General features: G+C 52.5%; 1 protein-coding gene across 6 annotated transcripts in view; it reads right to left on the reverse strand.

Moving 5' to 3' along the window:
- Positions 1–14,963, reverse strand: part of CTIF (cap binding complex dependent translation initiation factor) — a 273,428-nt gene that overhangs the window by 182,405 nt on the left and 76,060 nt on the right. For all 6 annotated transcript variants that reach the window (XM_012745342.3, XM_012745339.3, XM_012745341.3 and 3 more), the window contains one exon: positions 12,569–12,640. In XM_012745342.3, the coding sequence (XP_012600796.2) occupies positions 12,569–12,640 (72 nt within the window). The remainder of the gene's footprint in view (positions 1–12,568; positions 12,641–14,963) is intronic.

Genomic DNA, 14,963 nt, shown 5'->3' on the forward strand with positions numbered 1-14,963 from the left:
GGAAAACACATGTGTGCGGAAGCCAGTGAAAGTCTCCTGCAGTGTGAGTCGCCTAGGGCACGTCAAACTTGGGCACTTGCCTCTTCCGAAGCAGCACCCCCGGCAGGGGTCTACCAATCCCAGACTCTGGATTCTTGCGGCCAGGGAAAGGCCCCCCTGGCTGATAGGAGGGCCAGAGCCGAAGCTGCGTTTGCAAGCATGTGTTTATGCTTGCTGTCCTTTCCAAAGGACAGCCACCTCTCCGTGCATCTGCCGACCCCATGAGGAGCTGTTGCCATCTCCGTTTTGGAGGCGAGAAGCGGAAGTCCTGGAGGGAGGTGCCTCAGCCCGGCTGGGGAGTGAGCAGCAGAGTGACAGTGCCAACCTGTGCTCTGCCCAGACAGCCCTGGCAGTCAGACAACCAACACCCTTTTCCCAGGGTGTCACAGGCTGCAAACTCTCACACACATTTTTCTCAATGAATCCCTACAACTCCTCACAGCAACCGAGAGAACACGTTCCTGACCTGATGCCGGGAACCTGGATCACTATTTAAAAGCCAGAAAACTCAGAGGTCTCCATGCTGTTCCAGGCACAAACCCCACTCTTCAGACCAGCCCCGCCCCTGCAGCTCGGCCTCCTGCCTCCTGCGAGCCACCAGCATTCTCTCTCCCAGGCCAGAATGTCCCTGCAACTCATCTCCTTCCTCTTTCGCTCTGCCCCACCCTCCTGTGCGATTGTCACCTCTCCATTGCAGCAAAGGTCTGGACTTGTTACTTCCCACACTGACATACCTCCTGCCTGCATTCCCTCCCCCATGACCACAATGTCACTCTGATTCTCAGAGCTGAGGAACAGAAGTGCCAGGACCATGAGCCCTTTACAGACTCAGGAGCTGGAACCCCATCTTTGCATGGCTCCAGGAAAGAATAGCATGTGGGCACCCCTACCTCTCAAGTCCAAAGCCCTGCAGCTCCCTGCTTCAGAGGCCTCGGTCCCCCCCCCCATGCTGGTAATGTGCAGGGGGGCTGTGCAGCTCGGACACCATCTGCCTGGGACGGAGCTCTGGGGCCACACCCAGCGCAGAATGTATGGGATTATATTCCCCTCTGGGCTCGGAGCAAACAAACAAACAAATGTTCTTCCCACACGCCCCATGCCAGTCCTTCCCCCTGTTGGGACCCAGCTCGGGTCTCCTCCTCCCTGTGGCTCTGCAGCTTCCTCAACAGCGTGTGCCCTGGGAACCCCAGCGAGCACGGTTCACAGCACACACATGCACACCCCTTCCCCGTTGTTCTCCTGCACGGCTCCCGGGTGCTCCAGAAACACTAACCCACTGGCTCTCAACTGTCAACCTGCATCAGAACCGCGCAGACAGGGAGGGTTGGTGGTTTAAAGATGGTTCTCAGAATATGCTTTTAGAAACATGGTTCTCACATCTAAACATTCAAGAGAGTTTTATGGAAGAAAAAAAGTTTTAAAACACTCCCTAGTCAAATGTCTTGGACACACTGAATTAAAAGATTGTTAAGATGTGGCAAATTGTTAAGATGTTAAAATTTTATTGCAGACTTTCTCAGTGCTTTTATTGGTCTTCAGTGCATGTTGAGTCTTCAAGTAGGTGGAAGTATGGTATGCAATATTTGCCAAAGTGTTGGCCAGAAATCCATCCCACTCACTCTTTTGATTCCACAGAAAATTGCACCAGACTAGGGTTCCATGGAGCTCCCTTTGGGAAACACTCTCTGACTCTGACACTCTCTATGTTAATTTCTCCCCCAAGTTAGTCTGTCATACTTTTGATGACAGAAACCCTGGCTTCACTTTTTTGTCATATCTCCTTGCCATTCACCTGCCCCAAACCCAGCCTTGGGTCCCAGGATCATTCATTAAATATGTCTTTGTGCAGACTCGGTGGCCAGGCACTGAGAGCTAGCCATCAAAGACTCGGTGGCTTCTCAAAGAGCGTTCTCCAGTTTGCAATTCCACCACTGGCCCTGGTGGCCGCGGCTTCCCTCTGAGCACAGCCTCCTGCCCAGTCCTGAGACCACCCAGCTCCTGCCCCCAGGTTGCCGAAACGCCAAGGTTCTAAGAAGCCTCATCAAAACCCATCATCCTTCTCAGCGGCTGTTTCTAGCACTCAAATGCTGCTGAATCCTTCCCAACAGCCCCTCTTACTGGCAATTAGGGGCCCCTCGCCAGGGAGCACCATGCTGCTGGCAGAACAGCTCACAGAGGGATAATGAGCGCTTTAGACCACATAGAAAAGAAAAGGCAAACAGCCTCCCCCATGGGCAGGGACACTGGAGCCGGCTCTCGAAGGGCCGCACGGATGTCCCCAGCTCAGGGGAGGTCAGACTCCTGGAAGGACGAAGAATACAGAGGACGACAACAGCAGATGCTGACCCAGCACGCAGTCTGTGCCAGTACCGCCCAAGCACTTCAGGGAGCAGATGGCATTGTCATTATCCCCATTTTACTGTTGAGGACACTGAGGCACAGAGAACTTGCCCTCTTTCACGGAGCTCGTTCCCAGGATGGGAGCACAGACAGCATGGCCCAGAGTCTATGCTCTTAACCCTGGCACAGTGTGCAGTTATGCTACTCAGGCTGGTCAACTCTGACCCCACTGAGGGGATTTCCATGGAGCAGGAACACAGCCCTCCCCTGGAAACATGTGGATTCTCCGCACCTGTCTTTGTCAATGCTTGCTGAGGCAGAGCTAGTGGAGGGAGCACAACATATGCAGTGAAGGAAGAGGGAACACAGGGTGTTCATTGGTAGTACAAGGGCAAGGTCTTCATGCACAGGTGCATGTGACAAGGTGAGAGTGAGTCACTGTGTAGTAGAAAGCATGCGAAGTCAGGTGAAGTGAGAACGACAACAAAACTCTCCTATGCCGCTGGGTTTTCTCTATAAATACACAGTTGCATAGTGATCTTTGCCTGTGCATGTGTGTGGGGGTGTGTGTAGTGACAGTTCCGAGCTGTGAGTGTTTGGAGACTCAGCGGAGCCTGGCTGGATGGGACAAGGGGCGGCAGCAGGACACTCACCATGACTGGAGGAGTCACTGGTGAAGTTGCAATTAGAGAATTCTGGGGCTTGCCAGACTGGATTTCCCCAGAGCCTCTGCTGCATCAGGTGACACTGGGGCTGGGGTGGCCTGGGGTCCCTGAGACTGGAGGAGCCAGTGTGCCCTGAGTAAGTGGGCAGCTGGGCTGATGGGGTGCAGCTCTGGGAACCAGAGAGAAGAGGGTGCTGAGGTCCCTGCTCCTCAGAGGGCTTGCGGTGCTGGTCCACACCCGTCTCAGTGCAGGATGTCACCCCTCAGATTCCATCACACAAGGGGCAAGGCAAGCCTGCCCCTAACGTGGACTCTCTCACTTCATGGACACAGGGTTCCCACGGGAGCCAGCTGGGCGGTCACACCTTGAAACAACGCACAGAGGTTTGTTTGCTCTATCCTCCCTAAGGATGGCTGGAGCTCCCACCTGTCCCCGGCCACCTGAGGGCCTAAGTACAGTGCTATGAACTGGGTAGACCACAAGGGGCCTACGGCTCTCAGCCTCGCCCTCACACAGTGAGTCCCAGAAACGGAAATGGCCACTCAAGGTGGCACACAGTCAGGTGCCATGTGACAACATGCCTGCACTGACAATTGCAGGCCTCGGGGAGACAGCAGCAGGGCTCCAGGGAAGACCTTCCAGTGGCAACAGGGTTTGGACTGAGAGTGGGGAGAACAGGACCCTAGGCCTGCGCCCTGCTTCCTGGGACCTCACGCAGGTCACTCTGGGTCCCTGCACCTGAGCATCCCCTGTCCACGAGCATTGGGCCTAGACTGGCGAGACCCAGGGAAGGGCAGGGGAGCTCAGGTGGACACAGGAGAGACACCGTGAGAGCTTTTATATTAAACAAAACATTCGGGGACCAGGAGACCCCTAAGTCATCTCCGGGGCCAAAACCAGGGCTTCCTGTAAGCTGCTTCTGAAACTCTGCTCAGGCCCAAACCAAGCAGACTTTGAGGATGACCTGCATTTGCTCAGAGAGGAACGAAGGAGACAGACAAGCGCAGAGGGTGGTGGTGGGGAAGGGCAAACCTGGGGGAGAAACAGCCCTATTGTGGCAACAGTGCGTGCGTGCGTGCGTGTGTGTGTGTGTATGTGTGTGTGTGTGTATGTGTGTGTGTGTGTGTGTGTGTGTGTGTGTGTGTGTGTGTTCAGCACCAAGGACAGCACCCCACCTCCGGTGGGGAAAAAGAGAAATGGACTCCCCCCACCCCCGCCCTGCAACAGGTCTTTGAAGCATGACAATAACAGAGCAGAGACCAGCAGAAGTAGCCTTCTGGGTGCCACCACAGCTGATGTCAGGAGAGGGAAAGGCCATTCCTTTCACTCTGGGACATCTGTGTCAGTCTGTCCATCCTGTCTCTTCTCCCTTTGTCTTAGAATTAAGACCAAAAGGCGAGGGAGAGGTGGGGGACATTGCCTGAAGCCCATGGCCAAGTTTATTTCTCCTAAACCAGCCCTTTCTGCCCACTCTCTCAGCTAATTAGCATTGGGATTCAGGTTTTAAATGAGCCATATTATTTGAACCTGTCCCGGACTGAGCCACACCAGAGTCCATTTCGGGCTGACTGCCGGTCCAACACCTGCTGACATAATGGGAGGCCACTCAACTGTCCCCCACTCCCCCCCAGAGAAAGGTTTCCAGCAGACAGTGAAATCGAGGTCCCATTCCAACACCATCCCACCCTCCTAGGCTCCCCACAAGGAGGCCTTCTTTGAACTCCCCAGTCCCCAAGGAGCTGTCCCTTTCTGCCACTACCAGACTCAGAACCACAGGAAGGCAGGGCAGGAAAGGGGCTGAGAGATGGCAGGGTCCAGGGGGTGACCCAGGAGTCCTACAGAGATGTCCTAAGAGCCACAAAGTGGGGGCAGGGAAGAAGCAGGTGGTGCTCCTCCTCTGCCTCACCAGGCAGTGCTACTCCTTCCGGGTTTCTGCATGGAATTCCCAGGCAAGATTCTGATGAAACAAAAAGTGTTATGCTATTTAAAAATTAACCTTTTTATGTTTAGATGGTTGTCAATTCATGTGTAATTGTAAGAAACAATACAGAGAGACCCCCCCCCCCGTACACTTTACTCAGTTTCCTTCCATGGGGAAACCTGTAAAAGTATAGTTCAATATCACATCCAGGATACTGACATTGACGCGGTCAAGATACAAGATGGTCCCATCACCATAAGGCCCCTCCTACTGCCCTCTGTAGCCACGCCCCTTCCCGCCTCCCCCTCCCCCTTCCCTCATCCCTGGCAACCACTAACCTGGTCCCCATTTCTATTATTTTGTTATTTCCAGAATGGTCTATAAATGGAACCACAGAGTATGCAACTTTCGAGGACTGGATTTTTTATCGCTTAGCATAATTTTCTGGAGATGCACCCAGGTTGCTGCATTACCACTAGTTCATTCCTTTTCATCACTGAGTGCCACCATGTGTTTAACCATTCTCTTGCCAAAGGACACCTGGGTTGTGTCCAGTTTTTGGCTATTGCAAATAAAGCTGCCATAAACATTTGAGTATCAATTTTTGTGTGAGCATAAGTTTTCATATCTCTGGGATAAACACCCAGTAGTGCAATTGCTGGTTCATATGGTACTTGCAGGTTTAGTTTGTTTTTTTCTTAAGAAGCTGCCAAGCCTTTCTTTCCAGAATGGCTATACCATTTCACATCCCCAGCACCACTGCACGAGTGATCCGGTTTCTGTGTTCTCACCAGCACTCAGCATTGTCACTTTTAAAAAAATTATTTTAGCCATTCTGATAGGAGTGCAATGGTATCTCATTGTGGTTTGAATTTACATTTCCCTAATGGCTAATGATGCTGAATATCTTTTTGCGTGTTTGTGTGTCACCTGTCTGTCCTTTTCAGTGGAAAATGCCTCTTTGGGTATTTTTTCCATTTTCTAATTGGATTGTTTTTCAATGATGAGTTTTAAAAGTTCTTTATGTATTCTAGAAACTAGTCCTTCAGCAAAACTAGTCCTTTGCCAGATATGTGTTTTGCAAATATTTTCTCCTTCTCTCTAACTTGTCTCTTCATCCTCTTAACATGGGCCGTCCCAGATCAAAGGTTTAATTTTGAAGAAGTCCAATTTGGCATATAAGCATTGACATCTATTGATGGACTTTTTCATTCAGTTTGAAATCTTCCCAGTTCTTGGTATGACAAATGATTTCCAATTGACACCAGGACATTTTCATGTTACCATATGAGACAGAATCTTATTTAAATCTTCTGCTTTAACTGTGGTTTTTGTGATACCCCTCTGGCAGGGGCAAAGGGGAGGGGGCCCAGCCTCACGCCTGCCAGGTGGAGGTGAAGTGCAGGTCCCCCATTCACCCCTCTCTGACACCCCTGGGGTGTGCTGACTGTTACTGCTGGGTGGGGGCGGGAGTTTCAGACCCCCACGTGGTTGCCTCTGACACTGATTTCCACCAGGCTTCAGCAAATAGTCTCACTCTCTGCTAGTCCTCCTCCGACACCATCTGGCATGGAGGGAAGGGGCACCTCAATACTGCCATGTGGGGGTGCAAGTCCGGGTTCCCGCATGGTCTCCGATGACACCATGGGGTGGGGGCAGGGAGCCCCCTCACCAGCTGTCAGGGGTGAAAGTTGCAGCTCCCTCCTGGCCTTCTCCTGGGGGTGGGGGCTGGGACGCCTCGTTGCAGCCCAGTGAGGGTACAATCTGGGCTCCCACTCGGTCTTGGCTGGAGGAGAGCAGTTACTGTCTAAAAGTTTTCTGTTTTGCTAGGTCTTTTCCCATTGTTTTCTTTCTTTTCTTGCCTAGTTTTGTTTATCTTTTCTTGGTCATTTGTCTGGAGACAGCGGCTTTTACTGGGACTTTTTTTTTTTTTTGTCTATGTCCACTGGCATTTCTGGCATACCCGCACCAAGTCTGGGATATGAGGCAAAAAGAAAACAAGTCATTTGTCTGTGTGTCTTTCCTCAAGTCCAGAGGATCCTGGTTAGTCTGCCTTCTTCCTTCTACCTTTCAGAATCTTCTTATGTTCATACATAACATCCAGGTGATTTAGCTGTACTTAGCAAGAAGAATATGGACAAGAACATCTATTGCATTTTTCCAGAAGTAGAAGTCTAGGTCTGTGTTTTAACAAAACACTTTGATGATTTTAAGTCTAGTTTACATATTCATTTTGCAGAGGGGAAACTGAGGCTGCAGTGAGATAGATGATGCGTCTTACCTATGATGAAACAGTCAGCCAGAGGCACAGCGCAGGCTAGAACCATGCCTCCTAACCCGCAGAGCAAAGCTCTCGCACGGCACGATGGCCTGGTGCCTCCCTGCCGCCTGCACGTCTGAGCTCCCCTGCCGGAACGCGGGCCGCAGAGAGCAGCCCCTCCTCCCCGTACGCATGTGCTGCCCTCGACTGCTGCCTTCTCCCTCCAGAGTGTCTTGCTTGCCTAAGCAGAGTCCAGGTACTCCAGGACACTGTATACAGCGGGCACCAGTGAGTCACTGCTGATCATTCTCCCTGTAAAATCCAGTCGTCAATATTGTTTAGTAAGTGTTGTATCCTGTTCCTCCTAGTGAGCTGGAGCCAGGGGCACCACTAGGACATATATAGATGGCATTTACTGAAGGAGAGACTCACAGGAGCAGCAGAGGTTGCACTGTATTTGGTTCAGGGAGGCACGGTAAGGGGACTTACATATAGTGCACACTTATAGCACTTCTGGGGGGATGACCCAGGGTGGGACAGGACCTAGGGACCAATGTGTCATGTCCCAGACTTCTTGGCACTGTGGCTTAAGCACCTGTCCTCCCCTCCAACCTCTGTACAGACAGGGCCCGTGCCTGTTCCCCTCGCCATCCCAGTCCCCAGTGCCCGCACACAGCCTGGACACAGCCGGGAACGCCGTGGCCCGCAGTGATGACTGGCTGGCTGGATCCACAGTGAAAGAACAAATAAATAAACAATGGAATGAACTCACCACGAAAAAGGAAATTCCTCATGCAGGAATAAGGAGGATATTTCATTTAAAAAGAAGACTTGCAAAGGAGCAAAATCAAAGCCATCGACTGGAATTATGAGAAGGGGGTTTAGGGCTGAATCAGAGAAAGAACTTTCTATCAGTGGAGCCTGACGATGTTCTGAGAAACGCCCAGCAGCCCAGCGGCCACAAGAGGGGTTCCTGCCCTGAATGGTTGGGAGCGGGAGCAGGTGACCTCTGAGCTTCTTGCCATCGGAGAGCCCATGACATCTTCAGAGTTCACTGGAGAGTTCAATCCTTGAGCCCCAATAAGGATTTGATGTGGCGAAGGAGAAGAGGGAAAGAAAAGGTCTGTCCTGGCCTCTGGTGAGCTTCTACTAGAGGTGGGGCATGTGACAGCCATTCTACATAGTCACCAAACAGATCTGGTTTCCCCCATCCCAGGCACTGAGGAGGACCGTCCTTCTTAGCATGCTTGTGGTTGGATGGGGCTGTGTGACCCGTTCTGGGCAAAAAGCCAAGAGTGGAAGTGGCGTGCACTGCCTGTAGGCCGGAGAGCTGAACTGCCAGCGCAGGATCCGCCAGAGCCCTCACCCTCCGTCGTGGTGACCGGTGAACATGGCAGCCGCACCATCAAGCTGGGTCCTGATTGTTTACAGTTACTGTGATTCGGGCTTGTTTGTTACTGCAGCATTATCTAGGCTATCCTGACTGATACAGGGGGACAGACTTTACCTGTACAGAACACCAGAGAAAAATACAAGATATACAGTCCAAGGCACACGACAGGGGCTGGGCTGGACAGCAGTTATGACATCTCAGCCCAGCACACAGACCCTGTGCTGGGCCATCCCCACCATTTGAGGAACACCCAACACAAACCCTCCAGCTGTGCTCTCTCCTGTCTCCCTAACATCCTAACACTGTGCCCAACTTCAAGACTTCGCTAACATCACGTCCTCTCTCTTCGTCGTCTTCTCTCTTCCCTTCCATCTGGCAAACATCCTACCCGCTCCCAAAGGCACAGACCGGGTCTCATGTCCTGCAAGACGTCTCCTTACCCACAGAGACCAATGCAACCATTCTCTGGAATCACTGCAGTTCCTGTGGTTGGGATGACATCTCTTTGGGGTACTTAACATGTATGTTGTCACCCTGTTTTACATTAACTAGCCTGTACTCTGCAAACAGGCAGTGATCTGCAAGGCTCCAGCTTACACGTGTCTGCAGAGCTCATAGCAGGTGCTCAAAGAACACAAACTGAATAGAGAACAGCACCATGAACATACACATGATGTTTCTTACATATCCATGGAAGTTGTTTAAAAATCTAGGCACTTTTACTAAGACATCATTTGTACCAATGACTTTTTAAATTGGCATAGAACCAAATCCTCTAATTACCGGAGGGCAGCAAGATAACTGGCACAAAATTCCTTCCACCCTTTTCTAGGGCAAGATGTAATCCATGGATTTGCGGTTCTCCTCTCTACCGGCCACCTGTCACCCCCTGGGTCGGAGTCCATGGTGGTGCCATTATAACTAGCCTGAGGCTGGCCAAGGTATTGGGGTGGGGAACAGTGGAGAAATCGGAAAGATCCAGACTGCCACTCCAGTAATTTGGATGTAGTTGGGCATTTCAGGGAGACACAGAATGTCAACAAAAAAAGAGATTTCCGGGGAGCCTTGGAGATTAGTGTAGGCCAGCACTTCATTTTGCAGAAAAGGTGCTTGGAATCCGTGTCACTCCTGGGTCAACATCTGGTTCTCCTGGTCCTTGACACAGGCTCTTTCACACTTTCCTGGGGCTTCAATTTGCTACAGGGCATCACGATGGAACAGAAGTGTGCCCTACACTTATGGTTCCAGGGAGTGTGGGATCATGGGCCCTCAGCCAAGACTCGTGTCATAGTTTCTGACACGCCCCCATCTTTCCCAGGGCTTCACATGATCCTGTCTGATAAGGAGGTGTGCTCATCAACTTTCCCACAAAGACTTCATCACCAAAGACTCCATCAACAGCCAACACTGTGGGCCCACAGTCCTTCAGCCGGGAAGTCCTTCTCAAGGTCTAATCAGAGGCTCTGCTGCTGCTGTGCACATTGATTTCCTTTCCTTGGCACTTCTGTGCAGATGGAAAAGAGCCGCTCACTCCTGAGCCCATACAACCTTCCATATGTCTTTGGCCTCTTTCCTGAATTCTAAATCCCATGACGGCGCCTTGGAAAGTTTTCTGAATGTCCTGCTGTCACACTCCCATGTCAGATGCATTCCTCTCAGCCATCGCTGCGCATTTCCCCTGTTACAATGACAAGCTGGAAACTGTTCCAACATCCCAACAAACGACAAGGTGATGGGCAGGTCTCTCAGAACAAGGATGCCAGGAAGCGGGCGATCCCAAACACAGCTGACTCCCAGCTGCCGGCAGCTGGGCGGGCCTCCGCTGGACTGACTCTCTGTGGCCCGTTCTTTTGTTCTGCACTCGTTAGGCTGCCTTCCTCCTATGTCATGGGGCTCAACCTAACCTAAGTCACCCCTACTCTGTGCCTCTGAAAGGGTTCAGGAAAGGTAAGGGTTATATATATATATATATATATATATATATATATATATATATATATTCGTTAAAATAACAAGCAGAATGAGGATGGCAGTCTTCTGTGGGTGAATAAACAATCCCAGAGCATGACTAATCTCCAAATGGTGCCTGCACCTGGGCTCTGGTTCAGGGCGTGGTCTGTGACCCGCCACCCAGAGCTTTCTGGGCAGAAGGAAGAACTCAGCGTCCTCCTCCCAACCTCTGCTTTCCTGGGCACATGCAGCCAAGTCAGGCTTTCATGGGAGCACAGAGCAGACAGCCACCCACCTTGATTAGTTTCCCCCAGAAACTAATTCTCCCCCATGGGTGAATGTGGGTTAGTAGAGCTCCCCCCACCCCATCCGAACAGCCCCAGAAAGCTCATCAAAGTTAGTGTGGCCAGAGGAAAGGGGCACTAGGGAATGGCTGCATGGACCAGGCCTGGGCCCACTCAGTGCAGTCTCAGGCATCTCTGCTGAACCCCTGCTGTGTGCAAGGCCCGAGGCCAGTGGTGGCTGAGACACAGAGCCAGCCCCACCTTAGGGTCGCCCAGCTGGCTGAGGGCACAGGCAGATGTACATGGGACAGCTTGATGGCAACATGAAAGTGTCTGCCTGGGCGAGAGGGGCAGTGAGGAGGCCAGCTGGTGTGCCCATGGGGCTGGTGGTGTCCCCGAGAGCTGGACCTGTGTTCTCGCTCCTGGTGGGTTGGGCCAAAGGGGGACTTGAAGGGCAGCTGGGCCAGCAGCACCACAACAGAGCCACACACAGCAAATACACGCGTGAATGGGCAGCTCCCTGGTGCCCCATCAGTGAGCCCCTGTGGGACAGGTGTGGCGAGGGCAGCTGCCACAGGCCAGCTACATGGGGCTTTCCTTGTGGCTCGGTCACTCAAGGGACACTGGCCAGCTTGGATCCCTCCACCAGGGGGCATCAGGAGACAGCTGCTCCATGAGGGGGAATCAGAAGTTCCCAGGGAAAAGACTCAGGGTGCGTGCCCCCACTGGTGGGAGCATGGACATGGGCATGAGCCACTACAGGCCACGCGGACAAAGGCCACAGAGAAGGCAGAGCAGCAAGAGAGAGGGAGCCCACCTGACACTGCTGAGCTGCCAGCCCAGCCCAGCCCTGCAGACCCATCCAGGCTGGTAGCAAGAGAAAATAAACTTGTCTTGATTGTGGCACCCTCTTATTTGTGCATAATTAATTCAGTCTCTGATGTCTAAAAATCAGGCCTTTCATCACAAGGCTGAGCTGGGGTTTTCTCAGCCTCTAATTGCACGGGCTCCCGCAGGCAGGGGTGAGGTATCGGCAAGAACAGCAGGACCACCAGAGGGTGAGGGGGTACTGGGGGGCCTGGGGTCACCAGGATGGCTCTCAAAGAGCAGCTGCATCCCTTCCCTCTGGGCCACACGACCCACTGACAAGCCTCTTAGGACATCACAGGCAAGCAGCAGAGAAGTGGAAGACTCTAGACAGGTCCCAGGGCATTTGGCCAGCCGGGGGGAGGCACAGGTCTGTGACTACGCCCCCAATAAACTGCTCCTCCCGAGCCCTCTGCAGACCTAGAGTAGAGGTGATCTCCAAATTGCCCACCAGCAAGAAAATGCACCACGTCCCATTGTTTGTGGGGTCCATCAATGTGGGTGCATGAACCTCCAGTTCAGTCCCTTGACTGCTGTAGCATGTTCCACCGTGAGCATATGTCACAAGGCACGTCCCCATTCTCCTCTCAGTGGATGTTTGGGTTGTTTCCAAATGTGTGTTATTCTATATAATGCTGCTACTAAAACGCAATCTTACGGATTGATGAGTTTGGGGCAGGGGTGTTTCACTGGGACAGGGAATTAAGGGCGAACTTTCCATAGGGGCAGATGCACCTTCCCCCTCCCACCTCCCGCAATCTCTATATCGTCACTGCTCAGGAGCCACCCAGGACCCAGACAGACAAGACACACGACGCCCCCAGACAGAGCACAGAGCTGGCTCCCTACCTGCTGCGGGGGGGCTCGCCCTCGGGAGAAGGAACAGCTGCTGTCTAGTGGCTCGTTGCAGTCCGCCGTCCACTGCAGGGCAGAAAGGAGTGGTCAGTGACGGCAGGACAGCCAGCCTCACCCTCACCCGGCCCGGGCCCCCAGGTGTGCCCCTGCCCTTCCACAGTAGCACGGGAATCAAACTCTACTTGGCCATTTGCAAGAGCAAATCCTTCCCGAGCACCAGGTCCAAGTTCGTATCTCCCAACTGCACATCAAGATGAACCTTCGCTGTATGCCTGGGGGAGGTAAACTAACTTCCCCTCCCCTCAGCCCACCAAAGTGACGAAGACCCGGCTACATTCCAGTCAACCAGACATGACACCGGGTTATCATGCGTTTTGGACAACCAGCACCACACCTGACCGCGTGACTGGGCTTCAGCCACACTTGCCTTCTCCAATGTCAAGGATGCGGCTAGAGCTGGAGATGAGGCACGTACATGCAGTTCTTCCTGCATGTCCACCTCCAAAAAGTGACGGCCCTGGCACAGGGAAAGTGCCCAGCCTGGCCATCAGACGCCCGGCTTAAGCCCAGTCCCAGCAGTCACACCCCTGAGAGCTCAGAGCGTGGGTGTGTCCCGAAGTGTGGTCTGACAGCCACCTGCATGACAGTCCCCAGAGTCTGCCTGCAGAGGTCCCTGGGCCCCACCCTCCACCCTCTGTGCATCACGCCAGGGCCTGGGGATCAGCATTTCGACAAGCTCCCCAGCGATGCCCCGGAAGTCTGGGAGCCACTGAAATCCATGCGATCTCTCAGGCTTCGTTTCACCCTCTACAGAGTGGGGCAGCAGCGCTGGGCGAGTCCGCAGCACAGGCAGAGAGGACCTTTGTAAGCTATAAAAACCTTGCACAGATATGTGGCAGGAGTACAGCTCTCCCGTCAGGTGCCGGCTAGCTATAGGGCGGCACTTTTGTGGCTGTGTTAAACATTAGCCAGCCTCCGGCTAACGCTGCTGAACGCTGACTGACCCTGCACCGCGTGTGCTGCATGAAGCGCAGAGGGAAGCCTGGTCTCTCCGTTTGATGCACCTGGTCCCCTGGTCAACAGTGTGAGTGTGGGTGGCTGCAGGCCGGGGAAGTCCTGGTTTTCTAAAACCTTGGCTGGACGTGCCCTCCTAACAGTTTGTCAAGGGCATGACCTTTTTCCAGGAAGGGCAAATTACTACAATGCTGATAACACAGGCTGGGTACAAGTGCACTCCCGAGCAAGCACTGCCCAACTGAAATGAAACGAGAGCCACCAATAGCAGCCACGGGCACAACTGTAAATTTTCTAGTAGCCAGATTTTTAAAGGAAACATGTAAAATTAAATTAAATAATACATTTTATTTAATCCCATATATCGAAATATCACTTCAATAGGCAATCAATATAAGAATTTATCAATGAGATATTTTATATTCTTCTATCTACACTAAGTTTTTGAAATCCATATAGAGCACAGCTTGGATGAGCCACGTCTCAAGTGGTTGAGAGCCACAGGTGCCTTGTGGCTACCACATTGGACAGCGCAGCCCTGGAGATACGGCAAAGGCGTCAGAACCACTTCTTGCCCAGCCCTGACCCCTGCAGACTGCGGTTCCCGGGCTCCTGGCTGCCGGCTGGGTTCAGCCACTGGGAGACGGGAGAAGGGAGGCCAGGGCATTTCTCCCCGACTCGCTACAACCCAGGCGGCATTGCCAGCAGAGCCTGGGGGTCCTTCCTTCGTGGCTCCAGCCCTCCCCAGACAGGCTTCTGCGCGTGCCCCTGACCCCCCATCCTTTGCAGCTCATCAGGTTAAGAGATGTAACGGCTGCCTGAGGCTGCGATCTATGGTTGTGCAGCTTCTCAGCTCTGGGGAACCAACCCCCCGGATTAAATTCCCTCCGTTTCAAAAATTGCAGTCTCAAAGTTTCTGGAGTAAATGGAGGTATTTATCATTAATAATTAACAAGGGGGAAAAGCAGAAAATGAGAACTCCATCAGACACCACGCCAGCCAGTGTCAAGGTGGATCTGACTGGTAACAACATGTATTGCCACCACGGACCCCCCCCCCCCCCCGGCAGGATGCGCTGAGAGGGGCACCCCTCTCCCGAATACTCTTGACAAACACCCATACCCTTGACGATATCATCAGAGAACATTGGGCCCCCCAAACTGATGAGCTTTCCCCAAAATCAGTGATCAGAACTCTTCAAATGAGTCAAGGTTGAAAAAGAAAAGACAAGACCAAGAAAGTATCACAGGTTGGAGGGGAAGGAGGAGATATGGCAATTAAATGCAAATTTGGATCGTGGAACACAAAAAGGACATTAGCAGAAAAGCTGGTGAAATCTTAATAGAGTCTCTAGTTAAGAGCATTGTACCAATGC

The sequence above is a fragment of the Microcebus murinus genome, chromosome 17, assembly GCF_040939455.1.
Source record: "Microcebus murinus isolate Inina chromosome 17, M.murinus_Inina_mat1.0, whole genome shotgun sequence".
Classification (NCBI taxonomy): Eukaryota; Metazoa; Chordata; class Mammalia; order Primates; family Cheirogaleidae; genus Microcebus; species Microcebus murinus.